Source organism: Arvicola amphibius, chromosome 15 (genome assembly GCF_903992535.2).
Source record: "Arvicola amphibius chromosome 15, mArvAmp1.2, whole genome shotgun sequence".
NCBI classification, from domain to species: domain Eukaryota; kingdom Metazoa; phylum Chordata; class Mammalia; order Rodentia; family Cricetidae; genus Arvicola; species Arvicola amphibius.
In genome coordinates this window covers 4,194,088-4,217,544 of record NC_052061.1, presented here as the reverse complement: position 1 = coordinate 4,217,544, position 23,457 = coordinate 4,194,088, and the positions used below count along the sequence as shown (strand labels likewise).

The window sequence follows — 23,457 nt, the reverse complement described above, 5'->3', positions numbered from 1 at the left end:
TGGTAAACTCTACCGGATAATTTGCCGGGATGGGGCGGAGGGAGTTGAACAGTAACTTCTCGCCTTTAAATACATTGAGAAACTTGAGTTGTAGAGGAAAGAAGAGTGGCCAAGTCTAGATTAATGACAGTCACGAATGATGGTGGCTATTTAACAAGCGTTCCGTGAGCGCTTGCTCTGTGCAAGATGTCGTTCGTGGCACTGAGGATGCAGGAGTGAACGGACGCAGTTAACGATCAGTTTGGGGGCACTTTCTGTGGGCCCAGGAGCAGAGCTCTGTGCAAACTGGCTCATTTGCTCTGTCCTCACCCCAGTTCTCTGAGCTACTTCATTAACCCTTGTTATAGACGGGGACACTCCAACGAAGCGGTTTCCTGGCAATCACAAAGGTGTCTCAAGCAGTGGTCGTTAGCTACCAGCTGGCACTGATGAGTTCAGAAGCCGCACAGCAATTCAGCGGAAGCAGAATGTCTCACCAGAGAGGAAGAGCCACTTTCACAAACAGTCACTGTCGGCTGAAATACTCCGGTCTCACAGTTACTGTAAGGCCAACATTCAGTATGGCTTTATCTAAGCTTCAGCTATATAGAAATTAATGAATCTCAGTCAGGAGACTGCTTCATGGCTTCAGCTCACAAGCTGTGGGTCTAGAGGAACTCGGGACTTAAACTGTATCTTAGCAAAATACTTTTTTTAACCCCTGATTTCAGCATTTTCAGGTAAGAGCCATTAATATTAAATTTCTAAAATACATTTGGCAGTAGGGTTACAGGAATGGAGCGGGACTAAAAAGTCTTTCCACCCCACCCCTACAGAGCTAACACTCTGAGAAGGGTAACTGATTGGGAGTAATGTAAATACAGAAAATAAACAGTATATTGGGAGTGATGGGTCTGGGAGCGGGGAGAGGGGTGTCAATCCAGTTTGCTGTGCTGTAGCGGAACACCACAGACTGGGTAATTTGTAAGGAACAAACATGCATTCTTTCCCAGCTCTGGAGCCTGTGGGGCAAGGTTCAAGGTCCCAGGGTCTGATGAGAACCTTATGGTATGAGCTCATGCAGATGAATGCAGAGAAGAAGCCATGCCCACAATCCTTTTTATTCAGTCATGAACCCAGCTGTGGGGACAAGGCCCCTGTGACCTACACACCTCCTAACACCATTGCATTTTGGCCTAAGTTTCAACATAAGCATTTTAAGGACACATTTACACTGCAGCAGATAATGACAATATCACGTACGAAGGGAAAATACTTACAAATGTAGGTAGAGGCAGCTTAATTGAGGCAGTGACTTTGGAAGAAAACCCGAGAAGATATCCATGCTGTGGAAACTCAAGAGAAAAGCAATTCAGACAGTTAAACAGACACTTGCAAAGCCCTGAGGAGTGAGTGTGTCTTCGGTCTCCAAAGAACACAGTGAGGTTATGGACAGAAGCAAGGCGAGGCAGACAGCTAATGCAAAAATCCAAGTGGGAACTACCGGTGGCTTGGACTAGGCTTGCAAGTATATTCAACCTGCAGCCTGAAACCCACGTACAACCACGATGACAGCTACAAATGTGGCTCAACACAACTCCATCAGCTTTCTTAAAACTTTATGAAGTTTTTGCCCCTATTTCTGTGACTCAGACTGTGAGGTTCTTGGGTGTAAATGTTGTAGCTAATAATAGCTTTTTGCAGTGTCAAAGGCTGGACGCACCTGCCGGAGCGATGAGAAATAATCACCTACTAGAGCTTCTGTGAAGGCAAAGGCAACGGCAACATTTTGTTGATAAGCTAATGACTGGGAATAAGAACTGGGGAGGGATCCAGGAAACCCTGCCAAACGCTAAGGACAGAGCCCCGTGCATTTCTCTTTCCTTCCTGCCCCACAGATCCTCCATACCCACTTGGGTTTGGATTTCTGTCACCGGTGGTACAACTTCCCCACTCAGTGAGAGAAATTTAGAGAGCTCTGGCATTCAAAGGAGCTGACTTAGCTGAGTGCAGTAATGAGATCTCTAATCCTAGCACTCTAGAGGCTGAGGCAGGAGGATTGTGAGTTCGCTAGTTTTGGACACATAAAAAGAAACCTGTCGCAGGAAAAGAAATAAACAAAAAGAAAACACAGACAAAAGCAAATTTAGAGCAAGAATGTGGCTCAGTGATAGAATGCTTGCCTAGCATGCATGAGTTCCAGAGTTCAGTCCCCAGCACGGGACACACACACACACACGAACACACATACACACAGATACACAAACTCATTACAATAGACTACTTGAAAACTGCTTGTGGTTTTGCATATCTAAAGGCTCCTGTCACGTTCACTGTGATCTAAAGCACTGCTGCCCCAAGATTCTGCAGTTCTGAAATGACTGGCCAATTGTCAGGGATCCAGCAGACACTTGTCAGAGGGCAGCACTGCAGTCCAGTGTGTGCGAATCCAGTGTGAATATAATGCTGATCTTACACGTAGATTGGAAGTCTACTCAGTGCCGTTCTGGTCTATTTATTAGCTGGCTTAATAGCATTCTTGGCTTTTAAGGCATGAACCACAGACAGATTCATACTCAATAAACCACGTGCCACTCCGTCAAAGGGTTGACTGTTTTCAGCACCACAAATTCAAATTCTCACTCATTTCGCTTGTTCTAGGTAATCCACTTGTTTACTGGCTTAAGGAGAACGGAGATTAAATGGAGTAACAGTACACATGCAGTGGACAGTTTCATCAGAAGCTAAGACAGTAAATGAAAAAAACAAGACCATCTGATTTCATCTTAATCCCTTGGGCATTAACACGGTGTTTGCATTTAGAGTCAATATTCTGGTCTTTGCACCGAAGTGGTACTCTTGTGATGCGGTGAACTCATTGAGTCTTCTTCTTATTTCTTTGGAAAAGTAGCTTACAGTCCTCAGTAATGAATAACCTACATTGATTTCAATTAGATGAGCTCATATTTCTATCCCAACACATATCTGCTACCATATCTCCATCTCAGCAGAAAAGTTTGCATTATCACTATGGATTATGCTTACTTATTTTTTAAAATTATATTCACTTGTTGTTTGTGTGCAGCATGTATGTGTGCAAGTGTGCATGTCTGTGTGGATATGTGTCCCATGCTGAGGGGGTCCCTGAAGGTGTCAGACAGGGAAGCAAACTGCAAGAAGAGTCAAGATGAAAACTCAGTGCAGATTAACTTCGTCGACCTGGATCAGACTTAAGGGAGTCCGAACAGGCGGTTCATCGTCGTTTTAAACACATTACAATTTGGAAAAGGTTTTTAGGCAACAATCAGTCCAATCAGTCCAATTCCAGGCACACAATAAAGCTCAACGTGTGACTATATAGATGTTCTTTTACACAGTACACGTATCATGAGGGTGGGCTCTATAACTAAAAGGCCTAGAATCTAGTGTGGTCTTTGACTGATCGCATAGAGGTCAGCAGGCCACAAAGTACTTGTGACAAGTCCCCTAAGGCTGGGTAGCAGTCTAGGGAGGGAGGAGTCTGGGATGATCATTCTGGATATTTGCATGAGGTCTGCCTATGTAGCAAAAGGTGGCTAAGGTCTGCCTCCACCGACAGCAAAAGAGTCACCAGGTCATTATCAAAATGCACTCTCAGCTTTCTGGATGGAAGGCAGGTGTTTGACTTTTATCTCCTCCATTGAGAAAACACCCCTTTACAATTAACATTCCTGATTCTCCTAGTTCTTCTCTGTGAGTACAAGGACCTCTGTGCTCCCAACACCATGCTGAGGCATGTGTGCAGGAAACATAAGCTTTGTGTGGAGGTTAGATAAACTGGTTTGGGACACAGACTTGGAATGGCTGATTTATAAACTAAAGGCGTTTCACAGGTAACTTCTTTGCTATCTCTAGGAAACAGCTAACTCTGGAGAGGCAATTCGTCCCCGTGTCCCCAAGGGCCAAGATTCCAAAGCACCATTAAATACTGACAAGAGGGTAGCAGCAGAGCCGGCAACGGTTGGATTGTGTGACTGCTAATGCAGGAAACAGATGGATTTTGTTGTATAAGAGAAGCATGGAGGGAAGTTAAGGATGACAACCTCATTCATACAACGTTTATGGAGACCAGCACAGAAAAAGAGGGGAGGTGAGTGTAAATCTACCTGGTTTCCTATTGTTAGGAGTATTTCTTAAGACGAGCCTCTCCGCCGATGCAAATAATTCCAATCAGACCAAATTAGACCAAATAAAAGATGCCCATGTTTAATGCAATGCTCCCGGGTTGCCTGGGCAAAGCATGGCAAGGGAAAGAGAGAGGAGATCTTCTTGTCTCAGCTTCACCTTCATTGGGATTCTAGGCATGGGTCACCATACTTGACATTACTGGGACCTTTTAAAGTAGCTGCCTAGAATAAATTGTTTTATAGTGACTAGTGATGGTGTTAAAAGAAGAGGGGAAAAATGAAGAAAGAGATGTAAATACTTCATTCATTTAACGCAAGTATTTTGGCAAGAAAAAACAAGTAACTGTTGCTTAGCATATGTAAAGTTCTAGTCCATATTTAGAAGGCTATTACTGAAATGTAGTGAATTATGTGAATACATTAACAAATTTTTTTTCATTCAAAACCAAAAAAAAAGAGTGAAGATGAAACTCATGCACACCTCCCTTCCTGTGCGCACACTGCCCCCAAACTCCACCACCCCCGGGAATGCCCTTCTACAGTAGGGAAGTTCTGCATCATGCCTCCCAACAATTCCCCTCCACCTGTATCCGTGTGTGAGCAGTGCCACCAATCTGAGCACCCAGCAACCATGCTCGACCTTTCCTTTGCTCTCTTCAGGTACTTGACCCATGATAACACTTGGTACTGGAACTCCCGTGCGTAGGGTGGCTGTCAAAAGACTAACTGGACTAAGACTTCCTAGCCTAACTTTCTCTCTTGGGAACCTAAACTAAGAGCCACAAGAGGAATTTGTCAGTTGGCAGAAAAGCAAGCTGGAAGGTCCTGAAGAAGACTTTGCCACCCATGTGTAAATCTACCACTCCAAGTTCCCACCCAACCTGGCTCCGTGCCCCATCAAAATACCACAAAGAGTTCATAACTCAGCACACAACTAGATATTCGGGCTAGTACTCGTGTTTTAGTTTCTTCTGTTGTTTTCGAAAACAAAAATTAACCTATCAGTGAAATGGTATCAGTGAAATCCGCTGTAATGAAAGCGGATTTAATGAGGAGTGAAGCAGATAGTACAAAATGGTTTTACTTGAAGCCCCCAGAGATGTTTTTAAATTTCATACATTTATCTAAAGGGCTGCATGAATACAGTCCAGTTAGTACAAACGCAGACGGTCCTTTCAGGTCATCAAGCTTCTAAGTACTTTTCCCAGCCTAGGCTACTGGCTGCGGGAGAACTTCCAGCCGACTCAGCCAGGGCTTCCGCGCAGGGCGGTGACTCTGGTCCCGATCAGTGACTTCATCGATTGCTTCTGCCTGAGCAGCCGCAGGCCCGCAGGGATCGACTGCTCGGGTCTGGCGAGTCAGGCGCGGGAAAGCGAGTTTGAAGCCGGGCGGTTCGCCGGGGCGGCTCGGCCCTCTCATCCCCCGCCGCTGCCGCCAGCAACCATGTCGGAGGCTTATTTCCCAGTGGAGTCGGGCGCGCTGGGACCTGAGGAGAACTTCCTGTCCTTGGACGACATCCTCATGTCCCAGGAGAAGCTGCCGGTGCGCGTGGAGAAGCCCATGCCGCGCCTGGGCGCCTTCTTCCTGGAGCGGGGCGCGGACGCCGACTCGGACCAGGCGCTCCCGCAGGTGAGGCGAGCCGGGGAGGCTGCGGGGACCCGGGGGAGCTGCGCAGCGTTCAGACAGGTCTCCCGCCATCACCGAATTCATTTCTAAAACTCTCCAAGGTTATTGGCTTTCCGAACGCTGAAAGGGTCTTGCGCCGCAGGGTCTTGGTTCCGCTCCTGTTTTCCCTAAAACTTTTTTGAGGTGTGTGCGTCTGGGGGGTGCAGATCGCCTTGTGCGTTCTGCAAACCTGATGACAGCGTCAGCAGCCTGTTCCCAAGGGCCCGTGATCCAGAGTGGGCCGAGGCGGGGGGGATGGTGGGGTAGAGGTGGGTGTGACTTAACAAAGGTTGAGTCGCTCGGCCAGGGTCCCACAGAAGCCCATGGTGGCTTAACCAAGTCAGTCCTCGGTAAAAAGTTGCTCATACGCTTTTCATTGTTCAGAGTAAATGTGGCAGCTCTGTGTATTAGCCCCTTTGCCCACCTATAAACCTGGCAAAGGCTGGGTAACAAGGTCAGGGGCCTCCAGGAAGTGGTATAAACTGGGATTCGAACCTAGGGCCCTATGGCTTCAAATAATTTGGCTTTTAATTTCTGGCCCGTCACCTCATCTCATCTTGTCATATTGTTTTCCAATTCTTTTAAGACTTTGAAAAACGTAGACATTGACCCTTTCTACCGTCACTGAAGCCATGATGTGGGTTGGGAAGGGACTGCCACCTGACTTCAGATAGATTCCATTTTCTCTTCTACCAGCGTCCAAATTGGTGCATATATACCAAAGAAAATTTAAAAAATACATATTTACTTAAAAATTTTTTAAATATATATATATATACTATATATATATATATACTATATATATATATTTACTTTGGAAAACTTCCACTTCTGTCCTGTTGTTCTTTGTCATGTTTTTTGTTGTTGTTGTTGCTGTTGTTATAGCCTGTTTTCTGTCTTCGTTGCATCTCACATGAAACCTCAGCCTAAGCTGACCTCGTAGAACTTGAAAGTAGTGTAGTGATGCCAGAGGCTGGGGTGGGGGGTGACCACCTGATCAGTGGGCCTTGCTCTGATGTGAGAATTGAGGAGTCCCGTGCGCTGCTGAGTAGCGAGTGACTGTAGAGTACAGTGAGGCGCTTGCTGTTTTGAAGAGCTGGGGAAAGGATTTTTAATGTTTACACTTTCACTACGAAGAAATGTTTGAGGTGGGTACTTGACTTGATGCAAACATTATACAGTGTGGAACTGTACTGCATCAGCAGCTAGGCCCCCACAAACATACCATTTTAACTCACCCAGTTAAGAATATGTAAATAAGGGCTGGAGATGTGACTGCTTGCGTACAGTTGATGCATTAGTATGAGGACCTGAGTCTCTATCCTCAGCGCCCACATCAAGAGCCAGGCATGACTGTGTCTCTAACTCTGGCAGTGGTAGGGTAGGGACTGGGGTTGACCGGTCAGCTAGTTTAACGGAACTAGGTAGTGCAAAGTCAGCAAGAGAGCTATCTCAATATTAAGATGGAGGAGGCATTGTGACAGCAGCCTCTGGCCTCCACACATACCATGTGTAGCAGGTAGACAGTGTGGGTCCCTGCCCTACCCACACACACACACACACACACACACACACACACACATGCGCGTGCGCTGAAAAGGTAAATATAATTTTTAAGTCTATGGTTCATTTCTTCAGATCCCATCATAGTGACTTCCTCAGTAGAAGAGGCAGATTTCCCGGAAAATATGAATTTCCTTTTTTTTCCCCCCACGTACACTGACTGTACCTTTGTTTTTCAATCTGAGCTCTTGTCTGATGCAGGGCACAAAACTGGAGTTTCCCTTGTGGCTGGCTAAAGGACTCTTTGACAACAAGTGGCGTATCCTTTCTGTGGAACTTCCCAAGATGTACCAAGAGGGATGGAGGACTGTGTTCAGTGCGGATGCTAACGTCGTGGACCTCCACAAAATGGGGCCCCACTTCTATGGGTTCGGCTCCCAGCTTCTGCACTTTAACCATCCAGAGAATACATCTATCTCCCAGTCTCTGCTGCAGGTAAGCAGTGTGAAGTATTAGGATGTGCATATCTTAGCAGCCAGTGATGGCATTTATACCAGACGTCATTTTCACCCTATGCGTTAGTCAGAGTTTTCTAAAGGAGAAAGAGACAGAGAGAGAAAGAGAATGAGAATGTGTGTCTGTGCGTAGGGCCTGAGAGCGAGAGAGCTGGCCCAGTGATTACATACTGCTCTTTCAAAGGACCCAAGTTTGTTCCTAGTACCCATGTCAGGCAGCTCGTAACCACCTGTATCTCCAGTTCCAAGGTATCTGACACCCTTTTCTGGTGTCCATAGACACCGTGTACACAGACATAGATATACATACATAAAAATAAATCTTAAAATCTTAAGACATTAAAAAAAATTAAGATTATAATCTAGTTACAGCATTTCTCCCTTTCCTCCCTCCACTCCTTCCCCATGTGTCCCTCCCCAATCGCCATCAGATTCAGTCTTTTTTCCACTAATTGTTATTGCACGCATATATGTATTTGCATAGACATATGTATTACTGTATATGACCTGCTCAGTCTATATAATGTTTCTTGTATGTATGTTTTAAGGGCTGATCATTTCAAAAAAAATAATAAGTTGAAAGAGTACCTGTGGGCTCTCAGATCTATAAAATGCTTTTAATTGGAGAAGAAGAAAACTATTAAGGGGATTTATTATATTGGCTCACATGATATGGTCTCAGTGGTCCAGCAATGGCTATGTCACACAGAAGAGACGAAGAATCAGTAGTTGCTTAGTCCCAGTCTGGTGCTAGAAGCCTGGAGGATTCTTGGAAAACTGCGGGTTTTAGTATCACCTAAGGAATGCCACCCCAACAGGATAGGGGAACGTGCGAGAGTGAGGGCCAGCAGACGAAAAGCACTTTCCTTCTTCATCTTATTTGATCTGAGCTGCCATCAGAAGGTGCTGCCTAGGTTTAGGGTGGGTCTTCCCATTTCAAGTGAAGAAAATCCCTTCTAGAGCTTGCAATTCAGTTGACTCTTGATCCACTACGCTTAGGGAAACTTGGGGAATGTATGGTCCATAAATTTAGTTTGTGTTATTCTAGGGTGACCTACACTTACACTGTGTCTGCCAGGTTTTTTTTTTTTTTTAATTGATCCAGGGATGTAGATCAGTGATCTAGTGCCTGCCTATTATATGTGAAGCCATGAGTTCAAGCCCTAGCACCGTTAAATATAACCTATAAAGGTTTTACACGATATATCCTGGAGGAGTGGGAAGGGGACTGAGGGATGGATAAGATCAAGATTTTTATATGAAATTATCAAAGAATAAATAAAAGATACTGTATTTTAAAAGGGAAAACCAGTTAATCCAACTGCTGTCAGTCACCTAACCAGGAATTAACCCCAGAGGAAAGCTTGTTCACCTGAAGACATGCAAAGGAGGAGGGAGGAACAATTGCTCCTTAATAAGTTAATGTATAGACATCGTTCCCAGATGATGTTCTGTCCTAGATCTTTTTAGGATACTGGCCAAAAAGTCTAAACATGTTTTCTCTAGCCCACTGGGGCCTCTCACTCATGTGAAGTCCTCTCTACCTTCTGCCAATTTCCATTGCCAAAGGCATGGCTTTCTCTCATCCTCTCCCCTGTCTTGCTTCCTTAGGCAAGGATCTATAGCTTGCCCTTCCTGTTGGTTTTCTCAGACTTTAATAAAATTCTCCTCTGGCTTCAAAAAAAAACCTACACAATTTTAGGGTCCTATGTAATGTTTTAATAATGTATACATTATGTGATGCTTATGTCAGGTTAAACATACCTATCTTTTCAGTATTCTTTTGTGTGTGTGTATGGCATGTTTATGTTTATGTGTTAAGGGAGTGCCGGTGCCTTCTTGCCCATGGCACACATGGAGTGGTCAGAACACTTTGGGTGTCGATCCTCACCTTCCACGGTCTCTGTTTTGCTGTTGACTACAGTTAAACTAGTCAGTGAGCGTCCCAGGAGTCTCTAGTCTCCACTTCCCATCTCACCATGGAAGCAGTGAGGGTACAGCTGTCAGTGCTGTGCTCAGCTTTTCCATGGGATCTGGGAATTCAGACTTAAGCCCTCATGTTTGCTTGGCAAGGGCTTTACCCGCTGACCCACCTCCCCTACCCCTTAATCATTGCTTTTTTTAGCGTTTGGAAATGTGCAGTTCATTATAACCCTGTATAGCCCCTTCATTGTGTGGTAGCACTCCAGAACTTCTTGTTCTTATCCGATACATTTAAAAAAAAATATGGCCTGCCTATTCATTTTTGTATTTACTTCCTAAAAATTGGAACCATCGGGAAATTGAAGAAAAGAGACAAAGGTGATGGTAGATTATAGGTGGTAGGCACATGGTTAAACTGTTATGGCCCAGTTGAAGGTCTGGACTGGAGCTCCTTTTGGAAATACTCGAGTTTCTTGTTTATCTGTTAGGTTCCCTTCTTCTGGAATTAAAGCTTGGCTCTCACTGATCTGATCTGTGATGGACCGGCCTGCGTGGCCTGTCTTAGCGTCAGGTTTTCACCTCTGTGACAAGCGTAACAGTGACATCAAAATCACAGAGTTAATGAACAGTGCAGTAGTCACGCTTCTGCTCTGAGAAAACACCATGACAAGGCCGCGTACAGAAGAGTTTCTTGTGGGCTTACTGCTCCGGAGGGGTAACAGTCTGCCATAGCAGTAAGCAGCCAGCATGGTGACTGCAGCAGGGAACTGAAAACTCACTTCCCTTACAGTGAGCACAAAGCAGAGCGAGTACATTAGCCTGTAGGAAACATTCTCATTCAGACCACTGCAAACTATAGCTAAAACATATATATATATATATATATATATATATATATATATATATATATATATCTCCTTTGTGGTGTGTCCTATTTTAGCTCTCCTTAATTATTCTTTTAATATCAGAAAGAAGGGATCCTTTGTGTCTCCTGAGCAATAAACAGTCAAAAGACTTTAATGCCTCCTTTTTAGTTTTATAGAAACTGTTGGCTCTTATAAAACCGGAGAGATTGCTTATAGGTTAAGAGAGCCTGCTCTTGCAGAGGACTTGAGTTAGCTTCCCAGCAACCATGTTGAGTGAGTCTCAATGATCTAGAGCTCCAGCTCCAGGGGACCCAGTTCCTTTCCTCTGTCCCTCATAGGCACCTTCGTGGTCACTTCAGCAGCACAGTGAGAACCTGTCTAAAAAAAAAAAAAAAAAAAAAAAACCCTTGGGGCTGGTGAGCTGTGGTGGTGCACACCTTAACCCCAACAGTCAAGAGGCAGGTAGATTTCTCTATGAGTTCAAGGCCAGCATGGTCCACATAGTGAGATCCTGTCTCAAAAATAACAAGAAAAGTTTGGGTTTGGAGGGATGGCTTAGCAGTTAAGAGCACTGGCTGGTCTTTCAGAGGACCTAGGTTTGATTCTCAGCACCATATGGTGGCTCACAGCCTTCTGAGTAATTCCAGTTCCAAGGGTATCCAACACTTTTTTGTGGTCCCCCAGGTACTGCGCATATGTGGTACAAGACATATATGCAGGCAATATACTCATACACATAAATATAAAGAGAAAAAACATTAAATCTTATTTTGTGGCTGCCTGATACCACAAAATTAAGGAAGGAAAGAAAGAAACATTGCTATTCATTCAGTAAAAGAAGTCCATACCCAGACTATAGACCAGAAGGTTGATGCAAATTCATGAAAATGCAGAATGGAAAGCATGTTTGTTTACAAATATTTGACCTTTGGGGGATCTCGCTAAGTTACTTGGTAGACCTCTAACTTGTTCAGCGTTCTAGGCTGGCCCGAACTTGGGATCCTCAGCCTCCTAATATCTTGGATTACATTCTGTGCCCACAGGCCCAACTCCCAGGACTTGTTCTTATTAAAGTTTTCTTTTTTAAAATAAGTTGTGTGTTTTCTCTTCCCATCACTGCTTTCAAGTGTTTCAGAGCTGCTCCTAGACGAAATGGTGGTGCTGTGAGACAGATGGAGAAGCTGGGTTGGGGCTCGTGCTTTTCACTAGAGCACGGTGGTGCAATGGTGCCTCTTGATCTTATGTGCCTCCATCCTGCTCTTAGACTGAGGAAAATAGAAACCGAATTCAGTTAGTCCCAGATCCCATCTGGTTGAAAGCTGTTGGTTACAATTCCTGTCGTCATTGTTACCAGTAACAACACGCAGTGCTTTTCCAGGGGCTTACTGTGCGCCTGCCTCTTGCTATCTGCCTTACTGTACGTTGCTTCACTGGTTTTAGTAACAATCCATTGGATTTCCATAACAATCTATTTTATTGTAAAAGAAACAAAGGCTTTCTTTAGTAGTAGAGGGCGTGCAAGCCTCCTGGGTGAGTCCTGAGACCAAATTCTTTGAAGCCATCTAAATGTTCCAGTATGGGGCTGGATAGAAGGCTCAGTGGTCAGAGTACACGTTGCTCTTGAAGAGGACCCGAGTTCAATTCCCAGCACCTGCTTTAGGTGGCTCACAACTACATGTAACTCCAGCAACAGGAGGGCAGGTACATTTATTTATATCCATATACACATATCCACATAATTTTTAAAAAATAACAATAATGTCAGATATGGTAGTGCAAACTTTTAATTCTAGCACAGGTAGATCTCTGAGTTCCAAGCCAGCCAAGGCTACATAGTGATGCCTGCTAAATAAATAAATAAATTAACGAATAAATACATAGTGATACCCTGCCTAATAAGTAAATAAATAATGCTCCAGTTTAAAAAAAAAAAACAAAACAAAAAACATCTAAGGACCAGCAAGATGGCTTATTAGGGTGAAGGCACTTGCATCTGAACATGAGGACCGTGTTAGGTTGATGGAAGGAGTGTGTCCCACAAGTTGTCCCCTAACCTCTACACACGTACATGGTATCGCATGTGCCCTCTGTCTCCCCTCAAAAATAAATTAACAGGTTTTCAATCTGTCTGGCTTTATGAGATGTGATATTGGCCTTGATTCTCTTACTCTTCTTCAGACTTTTATTGGCCGGTTCCGCCGCATCATGGACTCCTCCCAGAATTCTTACAATGAAGACACATCTGCACTGGTAGCCAGGCTAGATGAGATGGAGAGGGGCTTATTTCAAATAGGGCAGAAAGGGCTGAATGACTTCCAGAGCTGGGAAAAGGGTCAGGCTTCTCAGATCACGGCATCCAGCCTCGTTCAGAATTATAAGAAGAGAAAATTCACTAATATGGAAGATTGAAAGCGGAACAGAACTGCAGCTTGTGTGTCTGTCTCTGTGTCCCTGATAAGACCAGTTGGCTTCATGGGTGACCCAACTACTGCTTCAGGACTTTTAACCTTCAGCAGTCTCCAAGCTTGGAACTATCTGGTTGGTGGCAGATGTGGATGCTTTTGATCCTGTTGGTCTTCCTGGACTTTAGTTACCTGCTGTTCCACAGCATGAGCCCTTTGACCCAAGACTGCAGCGGAGGATGAGCTGGTCTTAAATAAGGGTCATGGACAAATACAAAGTCAAGGTGGAACTAGGATTCCTCAAGCATCTGGTCTCCTTGGCTGCAAAGGACAAGTACAAAGTGGGTCATCTCTGCCCGTTCACAAATTTCTCTTAAGCTGATTTGCCTTACCTTCCTCATGGCTGGACAAAGGATGGCACCCCCACCATGCTGCCTGCCTGCTGGGACTTACCCCAGTTCCCAAAACAGGAAACGGAGGAAAAGGAAAGTCAGGTGGATGGCACAGCAGAAAGGAGGAGACATTGAGCTTCTGTGCCCTGTAACCAGGGCTTTTGAACTAGAACCACATCCCTTCAGTCCACCCAGAGGGGCCACGTTCCTGTGTTTGCCAGCGATCTCTGGAGCACTGGCACACGTCTTCCGTTCCCTGTCTAGAAGAGCTGTCAGGGAAGTGCCAGGAGTTGAGAAGTGGTTATTAACGGGTGTTTGCCAGCCTTTGTAATGTGTGCACCAGGGGCTTACACTGAAAAACAGCCTGGCAAGTGTTAGTGAGGAAGACGCCTTTACATTTTTTTCTCCAGGAAATATTACAACATTAATGCAAAGAGGACCCGTGACCACTTACTGGAAATCTGTTTAAAACTGCACCAAACGGAGGGATGAGTTCTCCAGACCCTAGGCTGTCACTTTGAAAAACCTCATTTCCTAAGGCCGTTTGGACTGTCTGATGGGCAGCTTTTTCACACCACTGGCCACCCTTGGCGTCCTATAGCTACTGGAAAATATCTTCATTGTAATTTGGAGAGATTTGGGTGTCCAGATCCCACAGATATTTTAATGGATACTTAAAATGACAGAGATGCATTTAAATACCTGTCTTAGCATGAAATTGCTTTTATCATTTGACTTCATTCTAAATAAATGATGGACTTTGCATTTTGTACATGTGTTGTCTAACTGCAAGGCTGCCAGGATTCAGCAAACCATCTAAGGACGTGTTCTTTGATCTTTTGACTGTAATGCTCAAATCTGTGTTTTAACAACTGCACTTGTATTTGTACAGTATGCAGAAATACCAGAAGCATTCTCTGGGAGTGTGCTAGGCCCTAGAAAAATGACACTTCATTCCTACCACAGCTTTTATGCATACTCAGGGCCCAGAATCCAGGGTGCAAAGATTATATTAGCTTAGCTTTTGGCAGCTCTGCTTTCACAGGTAGCTTTGTTTTTAAAGATAATACTGAGACTGCTAATATATTTCTCTTTTTAAAAAGCATAAAACTAATTTTCTCAGAGGCCACATATTCAGAACTTGTTTTAATTTTTTAAACAGATTATATTTTAGTTTTTTTTTTTTTTTTTTTTTTTGGTTTTTTCGAGACAGGGTTTCCCTGTAGTTACTAGAGCCTGTCCTGGTATATTTTAGTTTTTAAACCGATTTTCAATCATATAATGTCCTTCAAATCTGTCGGACTTTTCCTCTTCCCAGAAACCACCCACCCCTCTCAAGTTCAGGTTTCTAGGTAACTGTTCAGGTCATTCGAAGAGCTGACTTTTTTTTCCCTTCAAAAAGAATGAATTGTCTCAAATATTAAAGTGTTTCTAAAATTCAGAGAGTGAATGTGCTTTTTTTCCTTAAGGGCCCTCTTTAGGTAACTGACCACAGTTACAGACAGAAGACTTCATTCACTCTGCAGGCTTCCCCAGGGATACATTGGGCTGTAAGAGGAGTGGGCCAAGGCGCTCTCTGAGTTCTTTCTGCTGTCCCTGACCTCTGACTTCTGGACAACTCCAAGCTTAGGCTATGGATCTTGGTGTATGCTGATGACTCCCAAGTTCAGAGCTCCAACCCGGCTCTCGCCCTCCAGTCTGAGACCTGTACCGAGCCACCTCATGATTTCTCCACTGGAGCATCTGACGGATCGCATCGGGATCAAGACTGAGTTTCCAGTCGTAGCCCCAGTTCACTCTTGTGGCCTTTGTCTTCTCTCCTTGTTGCTCTGAACAGAAGAAGCGCTAGTCTGGCTTTTCCTTCTCCATCTCTTGTAGGCTCACCTTTAAGCAACTGGCCACCTCTCCTACCTCCAGTGCTATCACCTAACTGCTCTCTGCGTTCACCTTCCTCCTTCAGACTGTTTTCAGCATCTCCCCAATGCTTTGGTCCAAAGATCAGATCCAGCCAGCGTCTTCTCATCTGAGTGGAAATGGCCACCCCATCCACCATCCTAGCACTATTTGTTACAAACTCTGCCTTTGGTCCACTGACCAGTAGTCAGTCACCTTTCTTACTGCTTCTGTAGCAGGAATAATCTGTTTCTTCTTTTATAGAGAGAATTTCTCCCTAAGAGTTCTGCGCCTTTTGCAGAGCTACTCATTTCATCCTCAGCACCACTGAGCCAGCAGACCGGCGTGTCTACAGTGATCACACAGGAATGGGAAATATTAAGCATCTCCAAAAGCTCATTTAAGAGTTGGTTTTGGAGCTGCATAAATGTGGCTCATGCCTGGCAGTCAGGAGGCCTGTGCTCAGTCCTCAGCACTATTAAAGAAAATTCTGCGTGGAATTCTTGTTCCATCACCAATCTTGAAGGAACCTCGAGAGAACTTTTTATCTGTATTGAAACAATGGTGTGTGATGCCAAGATTGACCTTTGCAAAGAGAACTGTGGAAACCTTTGCTGTGTTTCTGGAAGTGTTTTTGTTTTGACAAGGAAAATCTGTACTTCAAGGATCTTATAGAACAAAATGTAGACTGTAACTATAAAATGACTGGCTAAAAGTGCTTGCTGCCCAGTCTGACCACTTGAATCCAATCCCCAGGATCCACGTGGTTTGAAGGAGAGAACTCATTCTCTTAGGCTGTCCTCTGACCTCCACGTGTGCACCAAAGCCCATGTGTGTGAACGCACACAAAATACATTTAAAAATTTTTTAATGTAATAAGAAATTACTCTCTGCACCATGGTTTCAACATTTGTTCTCTAGTAAAGGTAAGCATGGGCCGCATGAACAGTTTTGTGGGACTGCGGAGATGGCTCAGCCGGCAAAATGCTTGCCTTGCCAACACGATCCGAGTTTGATCCCCAGAAGCCATGGCCAAATACCAGGCATAGTGACTGCACAGTTGTCATCTTGGCCTTGGGGAGGCAAAGATAGGCAGATCCTCGGGGCTCACCCACCAGGCACTAGGCAGCCTCGCCTACTTAGCAAGCTATAGGCCAGTGAGAGACAGTCTCAAATAAATAAATAGATGTACAGTACCTGAGAGATGACACCAGAAGTTATCTTCATGTTTTCATATTGATGTACACATGTGCACATGTACCCAAATACACAAACACACATAGAAAAATAATGAAATTCTCTAGACTTAAAGAAAGGTCTCGAAAAGTTGGTATTGCTATCTCCTGATATTGCCCTCGTGAGTGATCTCCCTTTATTAGTAGTGGATAAGCGGTACAGTGGAACGAGGGCCAGTCATCAGGGTCACTGTATTGGCTACTCTTCTCGTCGCTCTGAAGGGTTTATTTTGACTCAGTTGAAGGGGCTCAGGTGCAGACATGTCTCTGGCCACAGGGACATGCAGATGTTACCTCTTCATGTCAGCACAGCGGGAACAAAGTCGAGACAGCAAGTGGAGCCTGGCATTAAAGCTCAAGGCCAGTCCTCAGCAACCTGCTTCCTCCAGTGAGTCCCCACCTTCTGAAGATCCCATTATGTCCCCCAAACAGCACCACCAAATAGGGACCAAGAGTCCAAAGACATGGGGCAGGTCACACAGAAGCAACACCATCTTACTGTAAGCAAATGACAAAAGCCTGGATAGGCTGGGCCTGCTTTGGTTTGAGCATATCATGGATTTTTCCGCCTTCTGCTTGTCTGCCTAGTTATTCAAGCAGACAATGTAGACCAAATGGTTTGCTTGGCAAGTAGCAGCATCTTTCCTTCCAGCCCCAAAGACAGGCTAAGAAGACAAAGAAACTTAAAGGGATGCCAGAAGAGAAAGGAGTCCCTGATCCTGGAGTTTGGTTGAAGTCCTTCATCCACTGAGTCAAGAACTAAGGTACAACCAACAGATTTGCTTTGAAGTTTGCCTGCAGAGATAGAACTCCTTTTTCTAAGATAGAACCCCAGACAAGGATGTTAAAAACAGAAAATAAAAAAGGCTTCTTGAGGTAAGAGTATTTGTGGCCTTTTAATTTTTTTAAACCTTAGCAACACACCTCAAAACTGTCTTACAATTTATTTTACAAGAAGGAAATACTTGAAGAAAAATAAACTAGCTTGTATTTTTGTACTTGTTTTTAGAGCATCACGTAATCAAATCTCATTTAAATTCTGTGCCCTTTGAGCAGTGTAACTTCAAAAGCCACAGAACTATAGACACCCAAATGTGACTTTCTTATGAGTTTTCCCATGTATTGGGTGTATACTGCCCTTCCCTGTCTTCAAGAGTCTGCTCTGTATCTAGGATACATACTAAAGTCATTTTTTTAGGTAGCACTCTCTAAAATGTCCTTATATTTAAGCATGTATGTTGTTCCTTATCGCTACTTAATAAGCTCACTGGCTTTACCTCACTCTGACTCATTGTGAAGTTCTGTCCTGTGCATGGTCAAGGATCCAGCATCATTTGTGTGGTGGCCACTTAAGGGAAACTCCAGAGTCTGGCAGCAGTGCTGGGCTGTGTCTCCCTGCTGCTGCTGATAGTCCCATTATCCTGTTGTTTCCCTTCTTGTTTGGGAAAAGGTACTTGGTCCTCACTGTCCCTGGAAGGTCTCATCCTGCCTGCTTTTCTAAGATCCACATCAGAACTGAAGGTCATTATTTCATTCAACTATTTGGAAATAATTTTGGATTTATAGAATAAATGTAAACCCAGGACATAGAGTCTTTCTGTATTCTTTCTCTAATAACTTGAATCATGGTACATTTTCAAACAAAGATGTTAACATAGGTCAATGTGTTAATCCCCAGACTTAATGCAGACTTCACCAACTATTCTAATGGTGTTCTTTCCTATTTCAGAATCTGATTAAAAATCCTGTGTTACACTTAGGGATCTATTGCTCTGACAGGTAAAATAGCATCAGCATTGCATCTGAATTTTGGCAGTTCATCTTACCAGAGTAGTTTCATTGCAGTAAGGAAGAGAAGGCAGGGATCCAGGCCAGCTAGCCCTATTCGCTTATGGAACACACAGCTAATGAACTCACCGTGAAGGCAGAACTACTCACTGGAGCCCCTACATCTGACAGAAAAGGAGATCTTGGATTCTACTTAAAATTTCTTAGCATTCTGTCTCCGACAATCAGTAACTTAATTGTCTCTCCCTTTCCCTTCTGGCTCCTTCTCGGTAATTTTCTTTGTGTCTAAATGAGTTTAGGGTGAGCACAATTTTATATACCAGCATTATTAACAAGTGCTGGCACAGCTCTGAAAATAGTGCCTGGGAGTCACTTGTTTCAGAACTCAGAGAGCCAGCTCCTGCTAACTCCCACCCGTGGCTAATTACAAAAAAACGTTCCAAGCCCACAAGACAATTTCAGCCCCAGTTTCATCCCTGAGGGAGGAAAAATCTGTCTGCCACATGATTTGTATGCAGAACTAAAGCTAGCCTGGGGACATTTTCTTTGGACACAAGGAGTAAGTGAGTAGCTAAGAACAGAGCTCCAAGTTCAACAGAGGTGGACTAAAGGGAAGGGGGTTTGTTTTGAGGCGAGGCGACTCATCTGTCTCTTCAAGAGCAGAGCAGTATTTAAAATTCCAAAGAACAGTCATCTTCATGTTCGCCCTTGCTGAGGAGATAGCCCCAGATCCTCCTTTCATATTTTCCATTCAAGATACCATGTTTAAGTAATATGTTTCTTTTCAAGTAATGAATCAGTCCAGGAAACACTAGCTGAAGCTAGCTCAGGCTTTGATTGATTTTTCAGAGGGTGTTACCAGCTGAATTTCTCAAATCATTCCAAATATTTTTAGTGGGGAAAAGAGCCATATGCCAATGATAAATTATGTTGCTGTGTGACCAGGCATGGCAGTCAAGTGCTCTGGTTTTTTTAAGTCAGATAAAAAAAGTCAATAAAAATTAAAAACTTTATTTCATTGAGATGCTGTTATTTCCTTTTAAAAGGCTTTTCTGCCAACTGCAAATAAACCGTATTTAAAAAAAAAAACCCATTTGCCTTGGGTTATTGTATGTGTGTCTGTAGAGAGAACAGAGCTAAGTGGGGAAGAATGTATCACTATGGAATTACAGCTCACACATACCCACCTCCTCCCTGTCATCCAAGTGGTATGGTAAGGTCCCGCATGGTCCCACACTGCCATGCCAGTCTGCTGGGAGAGATGTTCTCTGTTCGGGGCATCAGGGAAAAGAACTAATGCATGGAGGACAAGCTGATGGGGGCTGCCGAGGGTTTGATCCTTCCCAAAGTAAGAACAGAAGGACCACTGGGAGGAACTAGTCAGACTGCTGAAAATCCCTGGTGTCAGCTAGGTGGGGTGATGTGTATCTGTAATCCCTGCTTTCAGGAAGCTGGGGCTAGAGGTTTGTAACTTCAAGGCCAGTTTGGGCCACCCTGTCTCAAAGAAGAAAATGTTTTTTGTTTGTGTCCGATGCATGCAAAAGAAATATGTGTAACTTGTTTGTATGTTATGACATGTTATAATACAGTGGATGCCCAGAAGTTTCCATTCAGTTCTAATGCAATCATTAGTTCCTCCTGCAACTTCCCCTTACCCACCACCTCCAGAGGTACTATCCTTGATTTTATGTTTCTCCTTGATTTTTAGATCTGATGAATATATTGTTCTCCCAGATGTGTTGCGGACGGTGGGCTGGGGACTCTTTTGCTCTATCTAGATGGGAATGAAAGCTACATAAGGGGCAGCTCTCTCTACTTTATTAGCCAAGTTCCAGAGGCTCAGGCCTGGGTCTTCACAGCCATATATGGTTTATATCATCAGGCTTTGGGAGCTGGAAGTGTCTTGCTCTAGGAGTTCAAGGCAAAGGCTTATTGCTTTGCACTTGGAGTATCAACGTCCTGAGGCTGGAGTTCCAGCTCACACGCTTTTGTGTGTTGGGAAGCATGGCTCTTTGGACTTCGGCAGCTCTCTCAATTCAGCACAGGGCCTGCTGTCCTGTCTCTGCCCCACCTTTGGCTCTTTCCAGCCTCTTTTCCACAGTCTCGGCTTCTATAGACTCACCCTGTTCACACTCTGGAACTCTTGAGCTGCCTCCCTAGTGCTACAGTTCAGTTATTGGGTTAGTCTAGTATCAGGTCTTCTGCAAGGGCAACAAGTACTTTGAACAGTGAAGCCATCTCTCCAGCCCCAATAGAAGCAAGTTACAGGAAGGACTTGCTTGGGCTTAAAGTTTCATTATGGTAAAGAGGGCGTGGTGGAATTCTTGTCAGTGGGAGTGAGCAAACAGAGGCTCCTTGCATCTTGGTAGATCAAGAAGCAGCCCACACCTGGGTCCATTCCTATCAAAGTGGCCTGGGCTGCTGCCAGGGGCCATGTCTGGATCGATGGCCCTGCCGCAGCTGCAGTCTTTGTTGGTGTCCATGGTTCCTGTTACCACTGCACACAGTGAGGATAGGGCTGCACAGAATTGGTCCTGCCCCTCACCAACTGCACCACTCTGGAGAGCGGGCCCTCCACCTCCCCAGGGCAGCACAACAGAGCTGTCCCTGTTGGTACAGGTGCAGGTGAGCTAGCCTTGAATATGTGAGAGTGGATGAGCTAGCTGGCTTGCAGCGGTGTGGGCAAGAGAGAGATAGCCCCTTTGCTCCTCACCCTTGTCACCTACTGCAGGCCAGAAAAACTGGTCCCATGGTCATGAGAGTGAGAGAACCGCCCCTCACCAGCTGCAGCACTCAGGATAGTGGGCCCTGCCCCTAGCCTGGGCAGTATACTAGAGAGGGTCCCATTAATGGGGGTGCATGCAAGTGATTCAGCACCATGAATGCGTGTGGGAGATCTGGCCCCACCCTTCACCGGTCATATGGTGTGGGGGGGGAGGTGAACTCCCTCCCATTCCTCACTGCCTGTGGCCAGTGGGAGTGCTGGCCCTGAGGTCCTGAGAGTGGGAAGATTAACACTGTCCCCTCTACTGTTGTGGAATGTTATTTTAAGATGTGTTACATTTGTTTATGCTGTGTAACATTTGTTTAATGATGCAAAGATGTGTTGCATTCTGTTAGGTTGCATTGTTTAACTCTGTGAAGCTGTGTTACTTTGCCTGTCTAAAACACCTGATTGGTCTAATAAAGATCTGAACAGCCACATAGAAAGGCAGAAGCTTGGCGCTGGTAGCACACGCCTTTAATCCCAGCACTTGGGAGGCACAGGCAGGCGGATCTCTGAGTTTGAGGCCAGTCTGATCTACAAGAGCTAGTTCCAGGAAAGGCTCTAAAACTACACAGAGAAAAATCAAAAAAGAAAGAGAAGAAAAGAAAAAAGAAAGAAAGGCAGGAGAAAGGATAGCCAGGGCTGGCAGGCGGGAAGAAAATCTGAGAGGAAAGATTGGGGAGCAAGACAAGGAGAGAAAAGACTCCAGAGGCCAGCTACACAGCAAGCGACGGAGTAAGAAGTAAAGAAAGGTATATAGAATAGAGAAAGAGATAAAGGCCCAGAGGCAAAAGATAGATGGGATAATTTAAGAAAAACTGGCTAGAAATAAGCCAAGCTAAGGCCAGGCATTCATAAGAAAGAATAAGTGATTATTTGGGAGCTGGGTGGTGGGCCCCCAAAGAGCTTGCAAGTAAAGAGTAAAATCAACCCACTACACCCCACTGGCAGCAGCACTAGGGAGAGCAGGCTCTGCATCTTGCCTGGGCAGACAAATAGAACTGACTCTGTTGGCGGGGTGCAGGTGAACAGGCCCAGGGGGCATGAAAGCAGAGAACTGGTCCTGCACACACACCCCCATGTCTGCCATGTGGTGGCAGGGGTGAGGAAGAAAATACCTCTCTCCCTCACCACCTGCCACCTGCAACAGGTGAGAGAGCTGGCCCCAAGGCCATCAGAGTGGGAGAACTGGCCCTGCCCCTCACCAGTTGCAGCACACAGGAGAGAGGGCATGGCACTTTGCCTGGGCAGCACACTAGAGCTGACCCTGATGGTGCGGACTCAGGTGAGTCGGGTCCGTAGGAATGAGAGCAGGAGAGCTGTCCCCACCCCCTTCCTGGTATGGCACAGGATGGTAGGAGTAGGGGAACTAGGCCCTCACCCCACTCCACGCCCCCTCCAATAGAGGCAGGAGAGCCTGTGAATGAGAATAGAAGAGCTGGCCCTGCCGCTCACCCAGTGCAGCGATCCAGAGAGCTGGCCCTGGGGGTGCGAGTGCCTCTGAGCTGTACCTGACATATGAGAGCAGGACAACTGGCCCCACTCCTTGCTGTCACCTGGGGTGAGCTAGCCAGGGCAAATGCTGGAGGGCTCACCTGGGTGGTGACAACGAGAGAGAGCTGGCAGGCTGACCAACCCAGCTGCCCACCCAGGCCCAGAACCAGGACTACAAGGTAGCCCACCCCAACACCTTTATGAACTGCAGAGCATGTGGAGGGGCTGGACCTGCAGATCCAAAGCTACAGGATAGTATCTCCAGGACACAAGGCAATAACAGGATATCCAAGAGGAGTCCCAATGAGGGCTCAGTATTGATGTAGCAGAAGCCAGAGGCATTAAACCAGACCAACGACTCATTGCAATGAACACTTACAAGATGTATGGACTAAAGGGTACACTGTGTGACTCACTGGGCCACACTACAGCTTCCATGCCCAGATTTTTCTATTATTTGTTTGTTGTTATTATGTTTTTTGGAGGGTTGTTTTGGGTTTTATTTTTAAACTTGTTTTTTTTGGGGGGGGGGGTGGAGTTGCAAGGGCAGAGGACAAAAGCAAGGGGACAGGGAGATGAGTGGGATTCATGGACACATGGAGAGAAATCCACGAAGAATAAATAAAAAGTTGAAGAAAAAGAAGAGAGGAAGAGGAAGAAGAGAGGAAGACTACAAGGAGAGCAGGGCTCGGCCACTGCTAGTCCCTACATTCCAAGACTGGGGTCCTAGTCTTCAAACGCAGGAGCGTGTGCAGCGCATTCCAGTCTAACCCATAACAAGCAGCAGATCCTGTGTGTGTAGTCAGAAGCTGTGCCACACTAGTGCTCAGATTGGAATTCTGCCTGTCACGCCTTGCTCACATGTGTTC

General features: G+C 45.2%; 1 protein-coding gene across 1 annotated transcript; it reads left to right on the top strand.

The window, feature by feature from the left end:
- The first annotated feature begins 5,528 nt into the window (after window positions 1-5,528).
- On the top strand, window positions 5,529-14,445 carry Gins3 (GINS complex subunit 3). The gene is made up of 3 exons (XM_038313081.1): window positions 5,529-5,774; window positions 7,575-7,808; window positions 12,796-14,445. The coding sequence occupies exons 1-3, from the start codon at window positions 5,589-5,591 to the stop codon at window positions 13,024-13,026; spliced, it is 651 nt and encodes a 216-aa protein (XP_038169009.1). The 5' UTR covers window positions 5,529-5,588; the 3' UTR covers window positions 13,027-14,445.
- Window positions 14,446-23,457: the final 9,012 nt, after the last annotated feature.